Source organism: Abramis brama (assembly GCF_963993115.1).
Source record: "Abramis brama genome assembly, chromosome: 16".
NCBI classification, from domain to species: domain Eukaryota; kingdom Metazoa; phylum Chordata; class Actinopteri; order Cypriniformes; family Leuciscidae; genus Abramis; species Abramis brama.
This window is the reverse complement of record NC_139978.1, coordinates 25,554,208-25,582,051: the sequence shown is the minus strand read 5'-3', so window position 1 is coordinate 25,582,051 and position 27,844 is coordinate 25,554,208. Positions and strand designations below refer to the sequence as shown.

The 27,844-nt window shown below is 38.4% G+C and overlaps 1 protein-coding gene across 1 annotated transcript; it reads left to right on the top strand.

Moving 5' to 3' along the window:
- Nucleotides 1–1,143: 1,143 nt before the first annotated feature.
- LOC311098525 (transmembrane protein 26) lies at nucleotides 1,144–27,844 on the top strand (the record flags this gene model as incomplete). Its single annotated transcript, XM_084138756.1, has 3 exons — nucleotides 1,144–1,337; nucleotides 3,169–3,313; nucleotides 27,212–27,844. 3 exons carry the CDS (start codon nucleotides 1,144–1,146, stop codon nucleotides 27,842–27,844), a joined length of 972 nt encoding a protein of 323 aa, XP_083994882.1.

Sequence of the window (27,844 nt, the reverse complement as noted above, 5' to 3'; positions counted from 1 at the left end):
TGACGGGGAAAAAACAAAGTAACTTTCTAAAATGTAAGTCACTCAGTATGTTTATTGAACATAATTGTAATTACAAACACATAGCCTATGTACAAGCAGTTAAACAATACAAAACATGAAGACTGAGAATTGTGACAGTGTTGATAATTAGTCTCATATTCGAGAAACTTTAAAGAAAATCACAATAACCGATTCCCAATTGCAATCCCTTGGCAGCTGTAAAGGTTGCATTACTCATGTTTTTCTGTGGAGGTGTCTTATCACTGCCCATGATTTTGGGTGGTACTACTGTGGCATGGTGAAATCAGGGTGTGTATGTGTAAAATGTGTCTGAAAATGCCGACTAAAGGACTAGCTCCTCATTGGAGATAACTTTGTTCTTGGGGCCCTTAAGGATGACATCATAATGGATGATCATACGGCAGCAGGAAGTGTTATCAGTGACATGTTCAGTCACAATAACCTCAAAATACACGCACACACACACACACACACACACACACACACACACACACACACACACACACACCATCCTGCTCTCTTCCAAAAGACTGCTTTTTATCTGCACAAGATAGACACACACATATTCACATTCCCTCGCAGTCCCTGAAACCTCAGGGGGTATAAGTTGTGTTTGCAGTTATAAAAGGACTGCCTCCAACTTAGGGGTAGACAGAGGGTTGTGGATATGGTAGAAGCTTTTGTTTTGGTAATCTGTGAAAACAAGTGGAATATATTTTCTAAAAGTCACTTTGCAGTATTTGAATCTGGATCCTTTGGCTGAACCCACTGAAAGAAAGTCTGGTATAATTCCACGTTGACATTTAAAAAAGTCAGGTAAGTTAGACAACTTTTTAGAGTATGACTAAGCATTTGTTTGCACATGGGTTTTAATGGTGTACAATTCTGATTAATTCTATTAAAAACTGTAAGTTTTTATTTATAGCCTACTTTTATTTATACGATTTTTAAATTGATATAAGAACCATTCATTCAATGTTCCAATGAATGAATAATTCAAAATTGAATAAAGCATCTATAAAATAATGTTTTAGTTGCACGTGTTGTATTTAAAAAGAAAAAAATAATTTATAGATTAAAAAAATATCTTTGTCCTTCAGTTCTGACTGCATTGATTGGACAATGTGCCGGGTTCTGAACATCTTATTGGCTCTTCTGAGCCGCTTCCTGTTCGCGGTGCATGGCGTCCTGACGGTGTGGCGGGTCGTGGAGGTGACAGGAGAGTCCTCCTATTGGCTGCTGTTGACGGGGGTGGCACTGCTCGGGGTCGAGATGGCAATCACAATCAAATACACACGCAATGCAGAATGGAAATGGTGAGGTTACTGTATGCTATCATAGTTCTATCATAGACACAAATATAATGACCCTGATGCCACTGAAATTCTTGCAGAGTTCTACATATTAGTGCGTATTGCCGTAAAATAGAATTCTTTCTTTTGCAACATTTTTTTGACTGATTGTTTTTTAAAAAAGAACTGTTATAAAATATATAGCCTATTTATTTTTTTATTTTTGTCAAAATGGAGTCAAGAAATACAGTACATTGCCGTTCAAAAGTTTCGGGTCGGTAAGATTTTTTGTTGTTGAAAGAAGTCACTTATGCTTAAAAGGCTGTTTATTTGATCAAATATGTAAAAACAGTTATACCGTGAAATATTATTTAAATTTAAAATATCTGTTTTTTTATTTTAATATATTTTAAAATGTTATTTATTCTTGTGTTGGCAAAGCTGAATTTTCAGCAGCCAATCATTCAGAAATCATTCTAATATGCTGATCTGGTTTTCAAGAAGCATTTCTTAAATTAGTATATTATTAATATTGAAAACAGTTGTGCTGCTTAATATTTTTGTGGAAGTCATGATCAATTTTTTTTCAGGATTCTTTGATGAACAGAAAAATGAAAAGAACAGCATTTTTTAAAATAGAAATATTTTGTAACATTATAAATGTCTTTACAGTCAATTTTGATCAATTTACTGCATCCTTGATGAATACAAATATGAATATATAAAATAAGCAACAACAAAAATCACACTGACCCCAAACTTTTGAACAGTAGTTTAACTACAAAAAGCAAACATGTTGAATATTAACAGCAAGGCAGTCACTTTAGAATTATATAAATGGATTGGATAAATGGACCTGATCGACAATTTAAAAAAAGGTAATTTACTTTACCATAGAAATAACATCTTTTGTGGAAGAAAGAAAATAATACATGTTTTATATTTTCAGAACAACATGTGGGTAAATCTATCTATGAGTAAATGATGACATATTTTGTCTTTTTCTGGTGAACTATCCTATTAAGGACTCTTTCCACTGACTGTGTAGGACATGTTGTGTTTGGCAAAAATAGCCTTGCCAATTGTCTTGACACTCTGAAAAAAAAAGAGAATCTGTTTTGCCTTTTTAAAATAACTTTACTGAGTTACTCCAGACGTTCTGGTATAAAAAGACAAGGGGCTTAGAAGCAGGGTGCCATGATTAACACTAATGAGAACATGGGAAATTACTTTCTCGTTTCTTCAAGCTCGGCACTTCAGTCTGTCTTGCGGGGACGGGTGATAATAATAACCCTTTCTCTCAACACAGTGACGGAGAAAAACAACCTTTGCCTCCACAACCTTTGCAGTCACACAGATCGGCACATGGTTGCGTTCAGTCAGACTTTAAGAATGTACATTGAGATTGCTGTGCTAGGAAATGTATTAATGAGACTCTGCCCTCCCACTGACATGGACGGAGGACCTGCTGAGAACATCCTCCCTCCCTTCGTCTTTCTCATCATCCCCTTCACTCTACCATGATCTCCATCTCATCCTTTATAACTCTCTTTCTCTGCCGTACTACTTTTCAATGCATACTATCTCTCTCCTGCACACTACACTTTGAAGTCTCTGTGCTCTTTAGAGAGGTTTGCTTGTGTCAGTGGGGATTTGCATAGCTAATGGGAGTAATTTGCAGTCTACGTTGGGCTGGTGTGCCTACAGCACTGGACTCTGTAGTGTGACCCAGCTTTACCACCCAATCAGATGCATCTGACACACATAGAACTACTTGGTGGCTTCATAAGTAGAAAGTAAAGTATAAGCAAATGTGTCCATCTGTTAATGTGATGTTTCTTCCACTCGTCTGCAGGTTCTCACCTATGGTGTTTCTCTATCTTTGCACTGTGATTCCATCAGTCTGGTTCCTGGAGCTAAACCTCCTACAGTCCAATCTGCCCATCAACTCGAGCACAAACTCTGACCCACAATTCTTCTCACAGATCCCGCTAACAATGGTGGGTGGAAAGCAGTCGTTAACAATAAAACTCAGACCTCACCAGTAAAAATGAGTTCAGCTTTGAACCAAATCACTTAGAATCTCTCTCTCTCTCTCTCTCTCTCTGCTGTGTTGGATGTTTCAGTACTCATATTTCTGGGAAAGCAATAAACATAAAATGCTCGGATGGAAATTGATTTGTGCGCGGAAAGCAGACTGTTTTCTGTAAAATGTCTGCAATCGGGGGGGGGGAATGTTGGTAAATGCAGAAGATTGATAGATAAGGAGTGGTAGAGAGCTCAGGTTCACCTTTGACCTGTGTGAATTGTACAAAAAATCACAAACCCACACACTAATAATCCCACCACTATGGATCTGAACATGGCGGCTCCCTGTAACACTGACTCGTCCTGTCTAAAAAGAGTTATCAGGGCCTATAGGGAAATATTCAGGCACAGATTTTTAAACGTCTTAACCGCAAAACTTGACTCTATATAAAAACTAAAACAATATCTTCCTCCAGGATTATAATCCAGATTAAAATCTTTTTAAGAAAAAAGTATTTTTGGAAATACTAAATATTCTTAATTTCTGAAGTTAGAAATCAATTGTAATAATAATAATAATAATAAGAAGAAGAAGAAATGGTTAATTTAGAAGAATAAAGAAGAATAAAATTCTGTAAAATTGTATGTGTTCCTATATTATGTGTTGCAAGTTCGGCTGCAGTTTTATGTATCCTGAATTCTAGGTTTGTTAGGCTCTGGCAAATTAATCTGAAACTTACGGTGACGCATTGCTGCCACATACATATTATTTTTCCACTCAATTATGTCGTAATAACGAGATCTTATGTCGTTAAAACAACATATTTTTTTGGAATAACGAGATCTTATGTCGTTAAAACGACATTTTTTTCTCATAATAACGAGATCTTATGTCGTTTTAACGACATCTTTTCTCGTAATAACAAGATCTTATGTCGTTAAAACGACATCTTTTTCTCGTAATAACGAGATGCTATGTCGTTACAACAACATATTTTCTTGCCCTTATAAGGACATGTGTAGTCATGTACAAAATATGCCTTTATCCACATAAAATTGATAGCCAATCATGTCTTTATCATACATCTACGTTCAAAAAGCTGAAGAAATAGCAGCCCCCAATGGACATTCATGTTAAAAGATCAAATTCGGCACACACCTTATTAATAGCAGATGAGCGTTTAATTGCACATTAGGCTAAGCGTTTTCCTCCCATAGAAAACCCTTATAATAAAGAAAAAGCTTAATGGCTTAATAGCCTACTTCAGTGATAAAGATAAAATGCTGTACACACCTTATTAATAAACCATACTATTCTACAGAAAAGCAGATGAGCCCAGAATATGAACGGAATGCATTTAATTACATGTTAAGCGTTGTACATGTCCTCCCATACAAACCCTTTATTATAAAGAAAATAAAGGTGGGTCTTAACATGTCTTTCTATGGGAGGATATGGCATTGCGGTGCACAGCAAATCCTTTAAATGGTATTCAATGCAAAACAAAAATGAAAAATATAAGTAGTTAATAAAATAAACAAATTATTGTGGCATTAATTAGCCCACAAACTATATTTATTTTAAATGAATTTATGGTACTATACGGTTATCCGGACCACACGTGACCACACGTAAATAACCCCTCCCCCACAACTAATCCTTAACCTACCAATACTATAGGGGGTATTGATTTATAGAAAAAACACCAGCGTTGGGCGTTTATCTGTGTTTCAGACGCCCTTTTCAAACTGGCGCAATAAAATGCAACAGAATTTGATTTGTTAAACATGAAGAGGACTTATCCGTTTGGCATGGCCATTCGCTTTAACGTTATAAATGTTCGCTATTATTAAGCGAATATCCAAGTGTTTGTGCGGAGTGTGGAGCGCGCACTACATGACATGGAGGCGCCGGTGCCATCACTCGCATTTTCCTATCAACAGTGGAAACAATTTAAAATACTCCATCATTTCTGATCATACAGAAGAATAATACATCAGTTGCAACTACTTTTGGAAGCTTGTTTCTATGGAAGCTTGTTTCCGCCACAGAATAAAACATTTTAAAAGATAATTGCGACTTTTTATCTCACAATTGCGAGTTTACATCTCACAATTCTGACTTTATTTCTCAGTATTGCGAGATATAAATTCAGAATTGCGTGAAATAAAGTCGCAATTGCGTGTTATAAAGTCAGAATTGCGAGATATGCTTTGCGGCAAGTTTTATGCATGCGCTCGAATATAGGCTATAGCCTATTGAGTTTAGTAATTAGCTGCAATGTGATAAATATTAGAACCTCATTGTGTAAGAAACATAGGGGGAACAGAATCCGACGGCAAATAGTTCAGCTGTCGAAATCCGTTCCCCCACCCCAATGATGAGAGATGTTGATGTATCGGCTTAAAATATGCTTATTCTATTCTGTGTGTGGATGGAGCTTAAACAGCATCAATTTGATAAATATTAGAACCTTAGTGTGTCAGAAATAGGGGGGGGAACAGAATCCGACGGCAAAAAAACAGCTGTCGGAATCCGTTCTCCCACTCCCATTATGAGAGGTGTTGATGTAATGGCTTAAAAAATGCTGATTCTATTCTGTGTGTGGATGGAGCTTAAACAGCATCAATTTGATAAATATTAGAACATTAGTGTGTCAGAAATATGGGGGGAACAGAATCCGACGGCAAAAAAAACAGCTGTCGGAATCCGTTCCCCCACTCCCATTATGAGAGGTGTTGATGTAATGGCTTAAAAAATGCTGATTTTGTTTTTGTGTGGATGGAGCTTAACTTGCATCAGTTTAAAGAATATATTATTTTGCCTTTTATTATGATAGGACAGTATAGTATCAAGAAAATTTGACGAACCGGGACTTGAACTCGGGTCGCCCAAAGCTAAAAAAAAAAATACTGTCATGGCACTGACCACTAGGCTATTGAGGACAGTAATTTGTTGCAATGTGATAAATATTAGAACCTCATTGTGTAAGAAACATAGGGGGAACAGAATCCGACGGCAAAAAAACAGCTGTCGGAATCCGTTCCCCCACTCCCATTATGAGAGGTGTTGATGTAATGTCTTAAAAAATGCTGATTTTATTTTTGTGTGTGGATGGAGCTTAACTTGCATCAGTTTAAAGAATATATTTTTTTGCCTTTTATTATGATAGGACAGTATAGTATCAAGAAAGTTTGACGAACCGGGACTTGAACTCGGGTCGCCCAAAGCAAAAAAAAAAAATACTGTCATGGCACTGACCACTAGGTTATTGAGGATAGTTATTAGCTGCAATGTGATAAATCTTAGAACCTCATTGTGTAAGAAACATAGGGGGAACAGAATCCGACGGCAAATAGTTCAGCTGTCGAAATCCGTTCCCCCACCCCAATGATGAGAGGTGTTGATGTAATGGCTTAAAATATGCTTATTCTATTCTGTGTGTGGATGGAGCTTAAACAGCATCAATTTGATAAATATTAGAACCTTAGTGTGTCAGAAATATGGGGGGAACAGAATCCGACGGCAAAAAAAACAGCTGTCGGAATCCGTTCCCCCACTCCCATTATGAGAGGTGTTGATGTAATGGCTTAAAAAATGCTGATTTTGTTTTTGTGTGTGAATGGAGCTTAACTTGCATCAGTTTAAAGAATATATTATTTTGCCTTTTATTATGATAGGACAGTATAGTATCAAGAAAGTTTGACGAACCGGGACTTGAACTCGGGTCACAATAAGCTGAAAAACAACGAATGATAGAGCAGTGTGTACTGACCACTAGGCTACTGGGTTTAGTAGTTAGCTGCAATGTGATAAATATTAGAACCTTAGTGTGTCAGAAATAGGGGGGGAACAGAATCCGACGGCAAACAGTTCAGCTGTCGGAATCCGTTCCCCCACTCCCATTATGAGAGGTGTTGATGTAATGGCTTAAAAAATGCTGATTTTATTTTGTGTGTGGATGGAGCTTAACTTGCATCAGTTTAAAGAATATTTTATTTTGCCTTTTATTATGATAGGACAGTGTAGTAAATTTCAACGACCCGGGAGTTGAACTCGGGTCACCCAAAGCTAAAAAAAAAAACACATTGTAAGGTTACTGACCACTAGGCCATTGAGGATAGTAGCTTATTGCAATTTGAGAACCTTATTGTGTAAGAAACATAGGGGGAACAGAATCCGACGGCAAATAGTTCAGCTGTCGAAATCCGTTCCCCCACCCCAATGATGAGAGATGTTGATGTATCGGCTTAAAATATGCTTATTCTATTCTGTTTGTGGATGGAGCTTAAACAACATCATTCTGAGAAATATTAGAACCTCAGTGTGTCATAATTATGGGGGGAACAGAATCCGACGGCAAAAAAAAACAGCTGTCGGAATCTGTTCCCCCACTCCCATTATGAGAGGTGTTGATGTAATGGCTTAAAAAATGCTGATTTTATTTTTGTGTGTGGATGGAGCTTAACTTGCATCAGTTTAAAGAATATATTTTTTTGCCTTTTATTATGATAGGACAGTATAGTATCAAGAAAGTTTGACGAACCGGGACTTGAACTCGGGTCGCCCAAAGCAAAAAAATAAAATACTGTCATGGCACTGACCACTAGGTTATTGAGGATAGTTATTAGCTGCAATGTGATAAATCTTAGAACCTCATTGTGTAAGAAACATAGGGGGAACAGAATCCGACGGCAAATAGTTCAGCTGTCGAAATCCGTTCCCCCACCCCAATGATGAGAGGTGTTGATGTAATGGCTTAAAATATGCTTATTCTATTCTGTGTGTGGATGGAGCTTAAACAGCATCAATTTGATAAATATTAGAACCTTAGTGTGTCAGAAATATGGGGGGAACAGAATCCGACGGCAAAAAAAACAGCTGTCGGAATCCGTTCCCCCACTCCCATTATGAGAGGTGTTGATGTAATGGCTTAAAAAATGCTGATTTTGTTTTTGTGTGTGAATGGAGCTTAACTTGCATCAGTTTAAAGAATATATTATTTTGCCTTTTATTATGATAGGACAGTATAGTATCAAGAAAGTTTGACGAACCGGGACTTGAACTCGGGTCACAATAAGCTGAAAAACAACAAATGATAGAGCAGTGTGTACTGACCACTAGGCTACTGGGTTTAGTAGTTAGCTGCAATGTGATAAATATTAGAACCTTAGTGTGTCAGAAATAGGGGGGGAACAGAATCCGACGGCAAACAGTTCAGCTGTCGGAATCCGTTCCCCCACTCCCATTATGAGAGGTGTTGATGTAATGGCTTAAAAAATGCTGATTTTATTTTGTGTGTGGATGGAGCTTAACTTGCATCAGTTTAAAGAATATTTTATTTTGCCTTTTATTATGATAGGACAGTGTAGTAAATTTCAACGACCCGGGAGTTGAACTGGGGTCACCCAAAGCTAAAAAAAAAAACACATTGTAAGGTTACTGACCACTAGGCCATTGAGGATAGTAGCTTATTGCAATTTGAGAACCTTATTGTGTAAGAAACATAGGGGGAACAGAATCCGACGGCAAATAGTTCAGCTGTCGAAATCCGTTCCCCCACCCCAATGATGAGAGATGTTGATGTATCGGCTTAAAATATGCTTATTCTATTCTGTTTGTGGATGGAGCTTAAACAACATCATTCTGAGAAATATTAGAACCTCAGTGTGTCATAATTATGGGGGGAACAGAATCCGACGGCAAAAAAAAACAGCTGTCGGAATCTGTTCCCCCACTCCCATTATGAGAGGTGTTGATGTAATGGCTTAAAAAATGCTGATTTTATTTTTGTGTGTGGATGGAGCTTAACTTGCATCAGTTTAAAGAATATATTTTTTTGCCTTTTATTATGATAGGACAGTATAGTATCAAGAAAGTTTGACGAACCGGGACTTGAACTCGGGTCGCCCAAAGCAAAAAAAAAAAATACTGTCATGGCACTGACCACTAGGTTATTGAGGATAGTTATTAGCTGCAATGTGATAAATCTTAGAACCTCATTGTGTAAGAAACATAGGGGGAACAGAATCCGACGGCAAATAGTTCAGCTGTCGAAATCCGTTCCCCCACCCCAATGATGAGAGGTGTTGATGTAATGGCTTAAAATATGCTTATTCTATTCTGTGTGTGGATGGAGCTTAAACAGCATCAATTTGATAAATATTAGAACCTTAGTGTGTCAGAAATATGGGGGGAACAGAATCCGACGGCAAAAAAAACAGCTGTCGGAATCCGTTCCCCCACTCCCATTATGAGAGGTGTTGATGTAATGGCTTAAAAAATGCTGATTTTGTTTTTGTGTGTGGATGGAGCTTAACTTGCATCAGTTTAAAGAATATTTTATTTTGCCTTTTATTATGATAGGACAGTGTAGTAAATTTCAACGACCCGGGAGTTGAACTGGGGTCACCCAAAGCTAAAAAAAAAAACACATTGTAAGGTTACTGACCACTAGGCCATTGAGGATAGTAGCTTATTGCAATTTGAGAACCTTATTGTGTAAGAAACATAGGGGGAACAGAATCCGACGGCAAATAGTTCAGCTGTCGAAATCCGTTCCCCCACCCCAATGATGAGAGATGTTGATGTATCGGCTTAAAATATGCTTATTCTATTCTGTTTGTGGATGGAGCTTAAACAACATCATTCTGAGAAATATTAGAACCTCAGTGTGTCATAATTATGGGGGGAACAGAATCCGACGGCAAAAAAAAACAGCTGTCGGAATCTGTTCCCCCACTCCCATTATGAGAGGTGTTGATGTAATGGCTTAAAAAATGCTGATTTTATTTTTGTGTGTGGATGGAGCTTAACTTGCATCAGTTTAAAGAATATATTTTTTTGCCTTTTATTATGATAGGACAGTATAGTATCAAGAAAGTTTGACGAACCGGGACTTGAACTCGGGTCGCCCAAAGCAAAAAAAAAAAATACTGTCATGGCACTGACCACTAGGCTATTGAGGATAGTTATTAGCTGCAATGTGATAAATCTTAGAACCTCATTGTGTAAGAAACATAGGGGGAACAGAATCCGACGGCAAATAGTTCAGCTGTCGAAATCCGTTCCCCCACCCCAATGATGAGAGGTGTTGATGTAATGGCTTAAAATATGCTTATTCTATTCTGTGTGTGGATGGAGCTTAAACAGCATCAATTTGATAAATATTAGAACCTTAGTGTGTCAGAAATATGGGGGGAACAGAATCCGACGGCCAAAAAAACAGCTGTCGGAATCCGTTCCCCCACTCCCATTATGAGAGGTGTTGATGTAATGGCTTAAAAAATGCTGATTTTGTTTTTGTGTGTGAATGGAGCTTAACTTGCATCAGTTTAAAGAATATATTATTTTGCCTTTTATTATGATAGGACAGTATAGTATCAAGAAAGTTTGACGAACCGGGACTTGAACTCGGGTCACAATAAGCTGAAAAACAACGAATGATAGAGCAGTGTGTACTGACCACTAGGCTACTGGGTTTAGTAGTTAGCTGCAATGTGATAAATATTAGAACCTTAGTGTGTCAGAAATAGGGGGGGAACAGAATCCGACGGCAAACAGTTCAGCTGTCGGAATCCGTTCCCCCACTCCCATTATGAGAGGTGTTGATGTAATGGCTTAAAAAATGCTGATTTTATTTTGTGTGTGGATGGAGCTTAACTTGCATCAGTTTAAAGAATATTTTATTTTGCCTTTTATTATGATAGGACAGTGTAGTAAATTTCAACGACCCGGGAGTTGAACTGGGGTCACCCAAAGCTAAAAAAAAAAACACATTGTAAGGTTACTGACCACTAGGCCATTGAGGATAGTAGCTTATTGCAATTTGAGAACCTTATTGTGTAAGAAACATAGGGGGAACAGAATCCGACGGCAAATAGTTCAGCTGTCGAAATCCGTTCCCCCACCCCAATGATGAGAGATGTTGATGTATCGGCTTAAAATATGCTTATTCTATTCTGTTTGTGGATGGAGCTTAAACAACATCATTCTGAGAAATATTAGAACCTCAGTGTGTCATAATTATGGGGGGAACAGAATCCGACGGCAAAAAAAAACAGCTGTCGGAATCTGTTCCCCCACTCCCATTATGAGAGGTGTTGATGTAATGGCTTAAAAAATGCTGATTTTATTTTTGTGTGTGGATGGAGCTTAACTTGCATCAGTTTAAAGAATATATTTTTTTGCCTTTTATTATGATAGGACAGTATAGTATCAAGAAAGTTTGACGAACCGGGACTTGAACTCGGGTCGCCCAAAGCAAAAAAAAAAAATACTGTCATGGCACTGACCACTAGGCTATTGAGGATAGTTATTAGCTGCAATGTGATAAATCTTAGAACCTCATTGTGTAAGAAACATAGGGGGAACAGAATCCGACGGCAAATAGTTCAGCTGTCGAAATCCGTTCCCCCACCCCAATGATGAGAGGTGTTGATGTAATGGCTTAAAATATGCTTATTCTATTCTGTGTGTGGATGGAGCTTAAACAGCATCAATTTGATAAATATTAGAACCTTAGTGTGTCAGAAATATGGGGGGAACAGAATCCGACGGCAAAAAAAACAGCTGTCGGAATCCGTTCCCCCACTCCCATTATGAGAGGTGTTGATGTAATGGCTTAAAAAATGCTGATTTTGTTTTTGTGTGTGAATGGAGCTTAACTTGCATCAGTTTAAAGAATATATTATTTTGCCTTTTATTATGATAGGACAGTATAGTATCAAGAAAGTTTGACGAACCGGGACTTGAACTCGGGTCACAATAAGCTGAAAAACAACGAATGATAGAGCAGTGTGTACTGACCACTAGGCTACTGGGTTTAGTAGTTAGCTGCAATGTGATAAATATTAGAACCTTAGTGTGTCAGAAATAGGGGGGGAACAGAATCCGACGGCAAACAGTTCAGCTGTCGGAATCCGTTCCCCCACTCCCATTATGAGAGGTGTTGATGTAATGGCTTAAAAAATGCTGATTTTATTTTGTGTGTGGATGGAGCTTAACTTGCATCAGTTTAAAGAATATTTTATTTTGCCTTTTATTATGATAGGACAGTGTAGTAAATTTCAACGACCCGGGAGTTGAACTCGGGTCACCCAAAGCTAAAAAAAAAAACACATTGTAAGGTTACTGACCACTAGGCCATTGAGGATAGTAGCTTATTGCAATTTGAGAACCTTATTGTGTAAGAAACATAGGGGGAACAGAATCCGACGGCAAATAGTTCAGCTGTCGAAATCCGTTCCCCCACCCCAATGATGAGAGATGTTGATGTATCGGCTTAAAATATGCTTATTCTATTCTGTTTGTGGATGGAGCTTAAACAACATCATTCTGAGAAATATTAGAACCTCAGTGTGTCATAATTATGGGGGGAACAGAATCCGACGGCAAAAAAAAACAGCTGTCGGAATCTGTTCCCCCACTCCCATTATGAGAGGTGTTGATGTAATGGCTTAAAAAATGCTGATTTTATTTTTGTGTGTGGATGGAGCTTAACTTGCATTAGTTTAAAGAATATATTTTTTTGCCTTTTATTATGATAGGACAGTGTAGTAAATTTCAACGACCCGGGACTTGAACTCGGGTCACCCAAAGCTAAAAAAAAAAAAACATTGTAAGGTTACTGACCACTAAGCCATTGAGGAAAGTAATTTGTTATAATTTGAGAACCTTATTGTGTAAGAAACATAGGGGGAACAGAATCCGACGGCAAATAGTTCAGCTGTCGAAATCCGTTCCCCCACCCCTATGATGAGAGATGTTGATGTATCGGCTTAAAATATGCTTATTCTATTCTGTTTGTGGATGGAGCTTAAACAACATCATTCTGAGAAATATTAGAACCTCAGTGTGTCATAATTATGGGGGGAACAGAATCCGACGGCAAAAAAAAACAGCTGTCGGAATCTGTTCCCCCACTCCCATTATGAGAGGTGTTGATGTAATGGCTTAAAAAATGCTGATTTTATTTTTGTGTGTGGATGGAGCTTAACTTGCATCAGTTTAAAGAATATATTTTTTTGCCTTTTATTATGATAGGACAGTATAGTATCAAGAAAGTTTGACGAACCGGGACTTGAACTCGGGTCGCCCAAAGCAAAAAAAAAAAATACTGTCATGGCACTGACCACTAGGTTATTGAGGATAGTTATTAGCTGCAATGTGATAAATCTTAGAACCTCATTGTGTAAGAAACATAGGGGGAACAGAATCCGACGGCAAATAGTTCAGCTGTCGAAATCCGTTCCCCCACCCCAATGATGAGAGGTGTTGATGTAATGGCTTAAAATATGCTTATTCTATTCTGTGTGTGGATGGAGCTTAAACAGCATCAATTTGATAAATATTAGAACCTTAGTGTGTCAGAAATATGGGGGGAACAGAATCCGACGGCAAAAAAAACAGCTGTCGGAATCCGTTCCCCCACTCCCATTATGAGAGGTGTTGATGTAATGGCTTAAAAAATGCTGATTTTGTTTTTGTGTGTGAATGGAGCTTAACTTGCATCAGTTTAAAGAATATATTATTTTGCCTTTTATTATGATAGGACAGTATAGTATCAAGAAAGTTTGACGAACCGGGACTTGAACTCGGGTCACAATAAGCTGAAAAACAACAAATGATAGAGCAGTGTGTACTGACCACTAGGCTACTGGGTTTAGTAGTTAGCTGCAATGTGATAAATATTAGAACCTTAGTGTGTCAGAAATAGGGGGGGAACAGAATCCGACGGCAAACAGTTCAGCTGTCGGAATCCGTTCCCCCACTCCCATTATGAGAGGTGTTGATGTAATGGCTTAAAAAATGCTGATTTTATTTTGTGTGTGGATGGAGCTTAACTTGCATCAGTTTAAAGAATATTTTATTTTGCCTTTTATTATGATAGGACAGTGTAGTAAATTTCAACGACCCGGGAGTTGAACTGGGGTCACCCAAAGCTAAAAAAAAAAACACATTGTAAGGTTACTGACCACTAGGCCATTGAGGATAGTAGCTTATTGCAATTTGAGAACCTTATTGTGTAAGAAACATAGGGGGAACAGAATCCGACGGCAAATAGTTCAGCTGTCGAAATCCGTTCCCCCACCCCAATGATGAGAGATGTTGATGTATCGGCTTAAAATATGCTTATTCTATTCTGTTTGTGGATGGAGCTTAAACAACATCATTCTGAGAAATATTAGAACCTCAGTGTGTCATAATTATGGGGGGAACAGAATCCGACGGCAAAAAAAAACAGCTGTCGGAATCTGTTCCCCCACTCCCATTATGAGAGGTGTTGATGTAATGGCTTAAAAAATGCTGATTTTATTTTTGTGTGTGGATGGAGCTTAACTTGCATCAGTTTAAAGAATATATTTTTTTGCCTTTTATTATGATAGGACAGTATAGTATCAAGAAAGTTTGACGAACCGGGACTTGAACTCGGGTCGCCCAAAGCAAAAAAAAAAAATACTGTCATGGCACTGACCACTAGGCTATTGAGGATAGTTATTAGCTGCAATGTGATAAATCTTAGAACCTCATTGTGTAAGAAACATAGGGGGAACAGAATCCGACGGCAAATAGTTCAGCTGTCGAAATCCGTTCCCCCACCCCAATGATGAGAGGTGTTGATGTAATGGCTTAAAATATGCTTATTCTATTCTGTGTGTGGATGGAGCTTAAACAGCATCAATTTGATAAATATTAGAACCTTAGTGTGTCAGAAATATGGGGGGAACAGAATCCGACGGCCAAAAAAACAGCTGTCGGAATCCGTTCCCCCACTCCCATTATGAGAGGTGTTGATGTAATGGCTTAAAAAATGCTGATTTTGTTTTTGTGTGTGAATGGAGCTTAACTTGCATCAGTTTAAAGAATATATTATTTTGCCTTTTATTATGATAGGACAGTATAGTATCAAGAAAGTTTGACGAACCGGGACTTGAACTCGGGTCACAATAAGCTGAAAAACAACGAATGATAGAGCAGTGTGTACTGACCACTAGGCTACTGGGTTTAGTAGTTAGCTGCAATGTGATAAATATTAGAACCTTAGTGTGTCAGAAATAGGGGGGGAACAGAATCCGACGGCAAACAGTTCAGCTGTCGGAATCCGTTCCCCCACTCCCATTATGAGAGGTGTTGATGTAATGGCTTAAAAAATGCTGATTTTATTTTGTGTGTGGATGGAGCTTAACTTGCATCAGTTTAAAGAATATTTTATTTTGCCTTTTATTATGATAGGACAGTGTAGTAAATTTCAACGACCCGGGAGTTGAACTGGGGTCACCCAAAGCTAAAAAAAAAAACACATTGTAAGGTTACTGACCACTAGGCCATTGAGGATAGTAGCTTATTGCAATTTGAGAACCTTATTGTGTAAGAAACATAGGGGGAACAGAATCCGACGGCAAATAGTTCAGCTGTCGAAATCCGTTCCCCCACCCCAATGATGAGAGATGTTGATGTATCGGCTTAAAATATGCTTATTCTATTCTGTTTGTGGATGGAGCTTAAACAACATCATTCTGAGAAATATTAGAACCTCAGTGTGTCATAATTATGGGGGGAACAGAATCCGACGGCAAAAAAAAACAGCTGTCGGAATCTGTTCCCCCACTCCCATTATGAGAGGTGTTGATGTAATGGCTTAAAAAATGCTGATTTTATTTTTGTGTGTGGATGGAGCTTAACTTGCATCAGTTTAAAGAATATATTTTTTTGCCTTTTATTATGATAGGACAGTATAGTATCAAGAAAGTTTGACGAACCGGGACTTGAACTCGGGTCGCCCAAAGCAAAAAAAAAAAATACTGTCATGGCACTGACCACTAGGCTATTGAGGATAGTTATTAGCTGCAATGTGATAAATCTTAGAACCTCATTGTGTAAGAAACATAGGGGGAACAGAATCCGACGGCAAATAGTTCAGCTGTCGAAATCCGTTCCCCCACCCCAATGATGAGAGGTGTTGATGTAATGGCTTAAAATATGCTTATTCTATTCTGTGTGTGGATGGAGCTTAAACAGCATCAATTTTATAAATATTAGAACCTTAGTGTGTCAGAAATATGGGGGGAACAGAATCCGACGGCAAAAAAAACAGCTGTCGGAATCCGTTCCCCCACTCCCATTATGAGAGGTGTTGATGTAATGGCTTAAAAAATGCTGATTTTGTTTTTGTGTGTGAATGGAGCTTAACTTGCATCAGTTTAAAGAATATATTATTTTGCCTTTTATTATGATAGGACAGTATAGTATCAAGAAAGTTTGACGAACCGGGACTTGAACTCGGGTCACAATAAGCTGAAAAACAACGAATGATAGAGCAGTGTGTACTGACCACTAGGCTACTGGGTTTAGTAGTTAGCTGCAATGTGATAAATATTAGAACCTTAGTGTGTCAGAAATAGGGGGGGAACAGAATCCGACGGCAAACAGTTCAGCTGTCGGAATCCGTTCCCCCACTCCCATTATGAGAGGTGTTGATGTAATGGCTTAAAAAATGCTGATTTTATTTTGTGTGTGGATGGAGCTTAACTTGCATCAGTTTAAAGAATATTTTATTTTGCCTTTTATTATGATAGGACAGTGTAGTAAATTTCAACGACCCGGGAGTTGAACTGGGGTCACCCAAAGCTAAAAAAAAAAACACATTGTAAGGTTACTGACCACTAGGCCATTGAGGATAGTAGCTTATTGCAATTTGAGAACCTTATTGTGTAAGAAACATAGGGGGAACAGAATCCGACGGCAAATAGTTCAGCTGTCGAAATCCGTTCCCCCACCCCAATGATGAGAGATGTTGATGTATCGGCTTAAAATATGCTTATTCTATTCTGTTTGTGGATGGAGCTTAAACAACATCATTCTGAGAAATATTAGAACCTCAGTGTGTCATAATTATGGGGGGAACAGAATCCGACGGCAAAAAAAAACAGCTGTCGGAATCTGTTCCCCCACTCCCATTATGAGAGGTGTTGATGTAATGGCTTAAAAAATGCTGATTTTATTTTTGTGTGTGGATGGAGCTTAACTTGCATCAGTTTAAAGAATATATTTTTTTGCCTTTTATTATGATAGGACAGTATAGTATCAAGAAAGTTTGACGAACCGGGACTTGAACTCGGGTCGCCCAAAGCAAAAAAAAAAAATACTGTCATGGCACTGACCACTAGGCTATTGAGGATAGTTATTAGCTGCAATGTGATAAATCTTAGAACCTCATTGTGTAAGAAACATAGGGGGAACAGAATCCGACGGCAAATAGTTCAGCTGTCGAAATCCGTTCCCCCACCCCAATGATGAGAGGTGTTGATGTAATGGCTTAAAATATGCTTATTCTATTCTGTGTGTGGATGGAGCTTAAACAGCATCAATTTGATAAATATTAGAACCTTAGTGTGTCAGAAATATGGGGGGAACAGAATCCGACGGCAAAAAAAACAGCTGTCGGAATCCGTTCCCCCACTCCCATTATGAGAGGTGTTGATGTAATGGCTTAAAAAATGCTGATTTTGTTTTTGTGTGTGAATGGAGCTTAACTTGCATCAGTTTAAAGAATATATTATTTTGCCTTTTATTATGATAGGACAGTATAGTATCAAGAAAGTTTGACGAACCGGGACTTGAACTCGGGTCACAATAAGCTGAAAAACAACGAATGATAGAGCAGTGTGTACTGACCACTAGGCTACTGGGTTTAGTAGTTAGCTGCAATGTGATAAATATTAGAACCTTAGTGTGTCAGAAATAGGGGGGGAACAGAATCCGACGGCAAACAGTTCAGCTGTCGGAATCCGTTCCCCCACTCCCATTATGAGAGGTGTTGATGTAATGGCTTAAAAAATGCTGATTTTATTTTGTGTGTGGATGGAGCTTAACTTGCATCAGTTTAAAGAATATTTTATTTTGCCTTTTATTATGATAGGACAGTGTAGTAAATTTCAACGACCCGGGAGTTGAACTCGGGTCACCCAAAGCTAAAAAAAAAAACACATTGTAAGGTTACTGACCACTAGGCCATTGAGGATAGTAGCTTATTGCAATTTGAGAACCTTATTGTGTAAGAAACATAGGGGGAACAGAATCCGACGGCAAATAGTTCAGCTGTCGAAATCCGTTCCCCCACCCCAATGATGAGAGATGTTGATGTATCGGCTTAAAATATGCTTATTCTATTCTGTTTGTGGATGGAGCTTAAACAGCATCATTCTGAGAAATATTAGAACCTCAGTGTGTCATAATTATGGGGGGAACAGAATCCGACGGCAAAAAAAAACAGCTGTCGGAATCTGTTCCCCCACTCCCATTATGAGAGGTGTTGTTGTAATGGCTTAAAAAATGCTGATTTTATTTTGTGTGTGGATGGAGCTTAACTTGCATCAGTTTAAAGAATATTTTATTTTGCCTTTTATTATGATAGGACAGTGTAGTAAATTTCAACGACCCGGGACTTGAACTCGGGTCACCCAAAGCTAAAAAAAAAAAACATTGTAAGGTTACTGACCACAAGGCCATTGAGGATAGTAGCTTGTTGCAATTTGAGAACCTTATTGTGTAAGAAACATAGGGGGAACAGAATCCGACGGCAAATATTTCAATAAGCTGAAAAACAACAAATGCTAGCGCAGAGTGTACTGACCACTAGGCTATTATGTTTAGATATTAGCATAAATGTGATAAATATTAGAACCTCATTGTGTAAGAAACATAGAACAGAGTCCGACGGCAAATAGTTCAGCTGTCGAAATCCGTTCCCCCACCCCAATGATGAGAGATGTCGATGTATCGGCTTAAAATATGCTTATTGTATTCTGTGTGTGGATGGAGCTTAAACGGCATCAATTTGATAAATATTAGAACCTTAGTGTGTCAGAAATATGGATGGAGAACCTTAGTGTGTCAGAAATATGGATGGAGTTTAACTTGCATCAGTTTAAAGAATATATTTTTTGGCCTTTTATTATGATAGGACAGTATAGTATCAAGAAAGTTTGACAAACCGGGACTTGAACTCGGGTCGCCCAAAGCTAAAAAAAAAAAAACTGTCAGGGCACTGACCACTAGGCTATTGAGGATAATAATTAGCTGCAATGTGATAAATCTTAGAACCTTAATGTGTAATAAACATAGGGGGAACAGAATCCGACGGCAAATAGTTCAGCTGTCGAAATCCGTTCCCCCACCCCAATGATGAGAGGTGTTGATGTAATGGCTTAAAAAATGCTGCTTCTATTCTGTGTGTGGATGGAGCTTAAACAGCATCAATTTGATAAATATTAGAACCTTAGTGTGTCAGAAATAGGGGGGGAACAGAATCCGACAGCAAAAAAACAGCTGTCGGAATCCGTTCCCCCACTCCCATTATGAGAGGTGTTGATGTGATGGCTTAAAAAATGTTGCTTTTATTTTTGTGTGTGGATGGAGCTTAACTTGCATCAGTTTAAAGAATATATTTTTTTGCCTTTTATTATGATAGGACAGTATACTATCAAGAAAGTTTGACGAACCGGGACTTGAACTCAGGTCGCAAAAAAAAAAAAAAAAAAATACTGTCACGGCACTGACCACTAGGCTATTGAGGACAGCTATTAGCTGCAATGTGATAAATCTTAGAACCTCATTGTGTAAGAAACATAGGGGGAACAGAATCCGATGGCAAATAGTTCAGCTGTCGAAATCCGTTCCCCCACCCCTATGATGAGAGGTGTTGATGTATCGGCTTAAAATATGCTTATTCTATTCTGTGTGTGGATGGAGCTTAAACAGCATCAATTTGATAAATATTAGAACCTTAGTGTGTCAGAAATATGGATGGAGAACCTTAGTGTGTCAGAAATATGGATGGAGTTTAACTTGCATCAGTTTAAAGAATATATTTTTTGGCCTTTTATTATGATAGGACAGTATAGTATCAAGAAAGTTTGACAAACCGGGACTTGAACTCGGGTCGCCCAAAGCTAAAAAAAAAAAAACTGTCAGGGCACTGACCACTAGGCTATTGAGGATAATAATTAACTGTAATGTGATAAGTCTTAGAAACTTAATGTGTAATAAACATAGGGGGAACAGAATCCGACGGCAAATAGTTCAGCTGTCGAAATCCGTTCCCCCACCCCAATGATGAGAGGTGTTGATGTGATGGCTTAAAAAATGCTGATTTTATTTTTGTGTGTGGATGGAGCTTAACTTGCATCAGTTTAAAGAATATATTTTTTTGCCTTTTATTATGATAGGACAGTATAGTATTAAGAAAGTTTGACGAACCGGGACTTGAACTCGGGTCGCCCAAAGCTAAAAAAAAACAAACTGTCAGGGCACTGACCACTAGGCTATTGAGGATAATAACTAACCGTAATGTGATAAGTCTTAGAAACTTAATGTGTAATAAACATAGGGGGAACAGAATCCGACGGCAAATAGTTCAGCTGTCGAAATCCGTTCCCCCACCCCAATGATGAGAGGTGTTGATGTGATGGCTTAAAAAATGCTGATTTTATTTTTGTGTGTGGATGGAGCTTAACTTGCATCAGTTTAAAGAATATATTTTTTTGCCTTTTATTATGATAGGACAGTATAGTATTAAGAAAGTTTGACGAACCGGGACTTGAACTCAGGTCGCAATAAGCTAAAAAACAACTAATGCTAGCACAGAGTGTACTGACCACTAGGCTATTGGGTTTAGAAATTAGCTGCGATGTGATAAATATTAGAACCTCACTGTGTAAGAAACATAGGGGGAACAGAGTCCGACGGCAAATAGTTCAGCTGTCGAAATCCGTTCCCCCACCCCAATGATGAGAGATGTTGATGTATCGGCTTAAAATATGCTTATTCTATTCTGTGTGTGGATGGAGCTTAAACAGCATCAATTTGATAAATATTAGAACCTTAGTGTGTCAGAAATATGGGGGGAACAGAATCCGACGGCAAAAAAACAGCTGTCGGAATCCGTTCCCCCACTCCCATTATGAGAGGTGTTGATGAAATGGCTTAAAAAATGCTGATTTTGTTTTTGTGTGTGGATGGAGCTTAACTTGCATCAGTTTAAAGAATATATTCTTTTGCCTTTTATTATGATAGGACAGTATAGTATCAAGAAAGTTTGACGAACCGGGACTTGAACTCGGGTCGCCCAAAGCTAAAAAAAAAAAAACTGTCACGGCCCTGACCACTAGGCTATTGAGGATAGCTATTAGCTGCAATGTGATAAATCTTAGAACCTCATTGTGTAAGAAACATAGGGGGAACAGAATCCGAAGGCAAATAGTTCAGCTGTCGAAATCCGTTCCCCCACCCCTATGATGAGAGATGTTGATGTATTGGCTTAAAATATGCTTATTCTATTCTGTTTGTGGATGGAGCTTAAACAGCATCATTCTGAGAAATATTAGAACCTCAGTGTGTCATAATTATGGGGGGAACAGAATCCGACGGCAAAAAAAAACAGCTGTCGGAATCTGTTCCCCCACTCCCCTTATGAGAGGTGTTGATGTAATGGCTTAAAAAATGCTGATTTTATTTTTGTGTGTGGATGGAGCTTAACTTGCATCAGTTTAAAGAATATATTTTTTTGCCTTTTATTATGATAGGACAGTATAGTATCAAGAAAGTTTGACGAACCGGGACTTGAACTCTGGTCGCCCAAAGCTAAAAAAAAAAAAAACTGTCAGGGCACTGACCACTAGGCTATTGAGGATAGCAATTAGCTGCAATGTGATTAATCTTAGAACCTTATTGTGTAATAAACATAGGGGGAACAGAATCCGACGGCAAATAGTTCAGCTGTCGAAATCCGTTCCCCCACCCCAATGATGAGAGGTGTTGATGTAATGGCTTAAAAAATGCTGATTCTATTCTGTGTGTGGATGGAGCTTAAACAGCATCAGTTTGATAAATATTAGAACCTTAGTGTGTCAGAAATAGGGGGGGAACAGAATCCGACGGCAAAAAAACAGCTGTCGGAATCCGTTCCCCCACTCCCATTATGAGAGGTGTTGATGTAATGGCTTAAAAAATGCTGATTTTATTTTTGTGTGTGGATGGAGCTTAACTTGCATCAGTTTAAAGAATATATTTTTTTTGCCTTTTATTATGATAGGACAGTATATTATCAAGAAAGTTTGACGAACCGGGACTTGAACTCGGGTCGCCCAAAGCTAAAAAACAACTAATGCTAGCGCAGAGTGTACTGACCACTAGGATATTGGGTTTAGAAATTAGCTGCAATGTGATAAATATTAGAACCTCACTGTGTAAGAAACATAGGGGGAACAGAGTCCGACGGCAAATAGTTCAGCTGTCGAAATCCGTTCCCCCACCCCAATGATGAGAGATGTTGATGTATCGGCTTAAAATATGCTTATTCTATTCTGTGTGTGGATGGAGCTTAAACAGCATCAATTTGATAAATATTAGAACCTTAGTGTGTCAGAAATATGGGGGGAACAGAATCCGACGGCAAAAAAAACAGCTGTCGGAATCCGTTCCCCCACTCCCATTATGAGAGGTGTTGATGAAATGGCTTAAAAAATGCTGATTTTGTTTTTGTGTGTGGATGGAGCTTAAGTTGCATCAGTTTAAAGAATATATTATTTTGCCTTTTATTATGATAGGACAATATAGTATCAAGAAAGTTTGACGAACCGGGACTTGAACTCTGGTCGCCCAAAGCTAAAAAAAAAAAAACTGTCAGGGCACTGACCACTAGGCTATTGAGGATAGTAATTAGCTGCAATGTGATAAATATTAGAACCTCACTGTGTAAGAAACATAGGGGGAACAGAGTCCGACGGCAAATAGTTCAGCTGTCGAAATCCGTTCCCCCACCCCAATGATGAGAGATGTTGATGTATCGGCTTAAAATATGCTTATTCTATTCTGTGTGTGGATGGAGCTTAAACAGCATCAATTTGATAAATATTAGAACCTTAGTGTGTCAGAAATATGGGGGGAACAGAATCCGACGGCAAAAAAAAAACAGCTGTCGGAATCCGTTCCCCCACTCCCATTATGAGAGGTGTTGATGTAATGGCTTAAAAAATGCTGATTTTATTTTGTGTGTGGATGGAGCTTAACTTGCATCAGTTTAAAGAATATTTTATTTTGCCTTTTATTATGATAGGACAGTGTAGTAAATTTCAACGACCCGGGACTTGAACTCGGGTCACCCAAAGCTAAAAAAAAAACACATTGTAAAGTTACTGACCACTAGGCCATTGAGGATAGTGGCTTACTGCAATTTGAGAACCTTATTGTGTAAGAAACATAGGGGGAACAGAATCCGACGGCAAATAGTTCAGCTGTCGAAATCCGTTCCCCCACCCCAATGATGAGAGATGTTGATGTATCGGCTTAAAATATGCTTATTCTATTCTGTTTGTGGATGGAGCTAAAACAACATCATTCTGAGAAATATTAGAACCTCAGTGTGTCATAATTATGGGGGGAACAGAATCCGACGGCAAAAAAACAGCTGTCGGAATCCGTTCCCCCACTCCCCTTATGAGAGGTGTTGATGTAATGGCTTAAAAAATGCTGATTTTATTTTGTGTGTGGATGGAGCTTAACTTGCATCAGTTTAAAGAATATTTTATTTTGCCTTTTATTATGATAGGACAGTGTAGTAAATTTCAACGACCCGGGACTTGAACTCGGGTCACCCAAAGCTAAAAAAAAAAAACATTGTAAGGTTACTGACCATAAGGCCATTGAGGATAGTAGCTTGTTGCAATTTGAGAACCTTATTGTGTAAGAAACATAGGGGGAACAGAATCCGACGGCAAATAGTTCAGCTGTCGAAATCCGTTCACCCACCCCTATGATGAGAGATGTTGATGTAATGGCTTAAAAAATGCTGATTCTCTTTTGTGTGTGGATGGAGCTTAACTTGCATCAGTTTAACGATTTTTTTTGTTATTGTGCCTTTTATTATGATAGGACAGTATGGTAAAGTTCGACAACCCGGGACTTGAACTCGGGTAGCCCAAAGCTAAAAATAAAAAAACATTGTCAGGTCACTGACCACTAGGCCATTGAGACTGGTAATTTGTTGCAATTTGAACCTTATTGTGTAAGATAGGGGGAACAGAATCCAACGGCAAATAGTTCAGCTGTCGAAATCTGTTCCCCCACCCCAATGATGAGAGATGTTGATGTATCGGCTTAAAATATGCTTATTCTATTCTGTTTGTGGATGGAGCTTAAACAGCATCATTCTGAGAAATATTAGAACCTCAGTGTGTCATTATTATGGGGGGAACAGAATGCGACGGCAAAAAAACCCAGCTGTCGGAATCTGTTCCCCCACTCCCATTATGAGAGGTGTTGATGTAATGGCTTAAATAATGCTGATTTTATTTTGTGTGTGGATGGAGCTTAACTTGCATCAGTTTAAAGAATATTTTATTTTGCCTTTTATTATGATAGGACAGTGTAGTAAATTTCCACGACCCGGGACTTGAACTCGGGTCACCCAAAGCTAAAAAAAAAACACATTGTAAGGTTACTGACCACTAGGCCATTGAGGAGAGTAGCTCACTGCAATTTGAGAACCTTATTGTGTAAGAAACATAGGGGGAACAGAATCCGACGGCAAATAGTTCAGCTGTCGAAATCCGTTCCCCCACCCCAATGATGAGAGATGTTGATGTATCGGCTTAAAATATGCTTATTCTATTCTGTTTGTGGATGGAGCTTAAACAACATCATTCTGAGAAATATTAGAACCTCAGTGTGTCATAATTATGGGGGGAACAGAATCCGACAGCAAAAAAAAACAGCTGTCGGAATCTGTTCCCCCACTCCCCTTATGAGAGGTGTTGATGTAATGGCTTAAAAAATGCTGATTTTATTTTTGTGTGTGGATGGAGCTTAACTTGCATCAGTTTAAAGAATATATTTTTTTGCCTTTTATTATGATAGGACAGTATAATATCAAGAAAGTTTGACGAACCGGGACTTGAACTCGGGTCGCAATAAGCTAAAAAACAACTAATGGTAGCGCAGAGTGTACTGACCACTAGGCTATTGGGTTTAGAAATTAGCTGCAATGTGATAAATATTAGAACCTCACTGTGTAAGAAGCATAGGGGGAACAGAGTCCGACGGCAAATAGTTCAGCTGTCGAAATCCGTTCCCCCACCCCAATGATGAGAGGTGTTGATGTAATGGCTTAAAAAATGCTGATTCTATTCTGTGTGTGGATGGAGCTTAAACAGCATCAATTTGATAAATATTAGAACCTTAGTGTGTCAGAAATAGGGGGGGAACAGAATCCGACGGCAAAAAAACAGCTGTCGGAATCCGTTCCCCCACTCCCATTATGAGAGGTGTTGATGTAATGGCTTAAAAAATGCTGATTTTATTTTTGTGTGTGGATGGAGCTTAACTTGTATAGTATCAAGAAAGTTTGACGAAAAGCGACTTGAACTCGGGTCGCAATAAACTGAAAAGCAATGAATGTCAGGGCATAGCATACTGACCACTAGGCCATATGCTCCCAGCATTAAATATAAACGTGCGATTAGTCCTAATTGCTTGAATAACTAGTCTAAAAAAAATTTAAGTCTATGGCAACTCTAATCAATAGCCTACATTTAATATTTGACATTATTTAATTAGTAATTAGTATCCAGCTCTTTACATTAAATTAGTTGAGTTAGCATAATTAGTTAATGAACTAATAAAATAATAAAATAAAGTTTAAGTTAAGATACTAACCATATATTTCTATACAGCATTGCTTATTCCACCACACAACTGATTGTTTATAAGGTGACAATCCGTTATACGTGTGAAGATTGTAGGCTGTATCTTGAAGATTTTTGTATTGTATTGTATCTTCTGTTATAAAGACGAAGATTGACATTTCGTTAATTAAACAAAATAAGAACACAATGTTGTTAAAAATAAACAACTCAGGCTATGTTCTGTTGGATGTGTTTTGACTACTTTTTGATTAATTATATCTCTAGGTAATGAAGATATAGCCTATTAACAAAAATAAATCTTATATATAATATATCATATAAAAAAACCTGTATAGGCCTATATAAATTTTTTTTTAAAAAAAGGGCCTCATTGATTAATTTTGCCTGATTGGGGGCTTCTACTATTTGCTTAAGCTTTTTGAAAGTAGAAGTGTGATAAAGGCGTAATAGGCTATCATTTTTATGTGGATAAAGGCATATTTTGTACATGAAAATATGGCCAAGAAAATATGTCGTTTTAAAGACATAACATCTCATTATTACGAGAAAGTATGTCGTTTTAACGACATAAGATCTCGTTATTACGACATAATTGAGGGGAAAAAATAATATGTATGTGGCAGCAATGCGTTACTGAAGCTCATGGTTTTAAAATTTTATATAAATTATTATTATTATTATTTTTATATCCCAGCTCTAATATGTTGCATATAATGCTGTTACACATTGAAACATTCAGACTTTACCTCCATTTGCTCCTGACAGCTTTGAATCTGAATATTTTTAATACTGATGACTGTGATATTTTCTTTGTCTTGCGTTCAGGTGGGTGGAAAGCTCACAGGAAATTTTGTAAGAATATGCTGCAAAAGCTAATCAGTGACTTGACTGAAAAGCTTTTTGGGAAACCATATCATCTCTGTTGTCCTATTTTATTAAGTTAATCCTCCAATGGATCTTTTGTTCAGGCACTCCAATGAGTCAAAGCAATAATTTTTTCTTATAAACTGTTTGAACCTTTTTAATCTGGTATTACAATAACATCTGAACAACATTTTTGATTCATCCATTCAAATTATCACAGTCTCGCTGTGTGCTCTTGCTGTCTGGTCTGTTACCATGGTGATTAACCTATTTGTGTGTGTGTGTGTGTGTGTGTGAGACAGGGGTTGGCGGAACTTGATCCTGAGAACTGGGTGGAAGCTTTGGAGCAGACCATGTTGATCGTGTTGGTTCTGGGCCGCTGGCTGATGCCGAAGGGTGACATGTCACGTGACCAGCTATCTCAGCTCCTCATGGTTTATGTGGGGCTTGGAGCTGATATCCTGGACATCTTTGACACTTTTAAGGAGCCACAAGTGAAAACCAAGGAGGCCGTGATCATTGTTGGGCTAAGTTTGTTCTCCTGGGCCTTGATGCAGTTTCCTCTTGTTCTTACCCAGACTAGCCACCCCAAGGTCCAGGAGGATCATCCAGAGGCCGCCCAGCATGGCCAAGCTGGCTGGACCGTTTCCTGCTGCTCGAGTGAAGTCTGGAGCCTTCTGCTAACTGTGGGTCTGCAAGATGGACCTTTCCTAATTTACCGTCTGTACCTCATGATACGTGAGAATGTTCTGAACCAGCTGATGATCTTCTTCACATGCAAGAACATCCTCATTGTTTTGCTGGAGGTCTACAGGATTTGTGTTGTCCACTTTGAGAAAAGCAATCCGGGGGGCGGAAGTCGGTCATGTGACCCATCTCATGGACACTCAGAATGGACTGATGGAGAGGCTATAGAACCCAGCTGTCAGGAATAG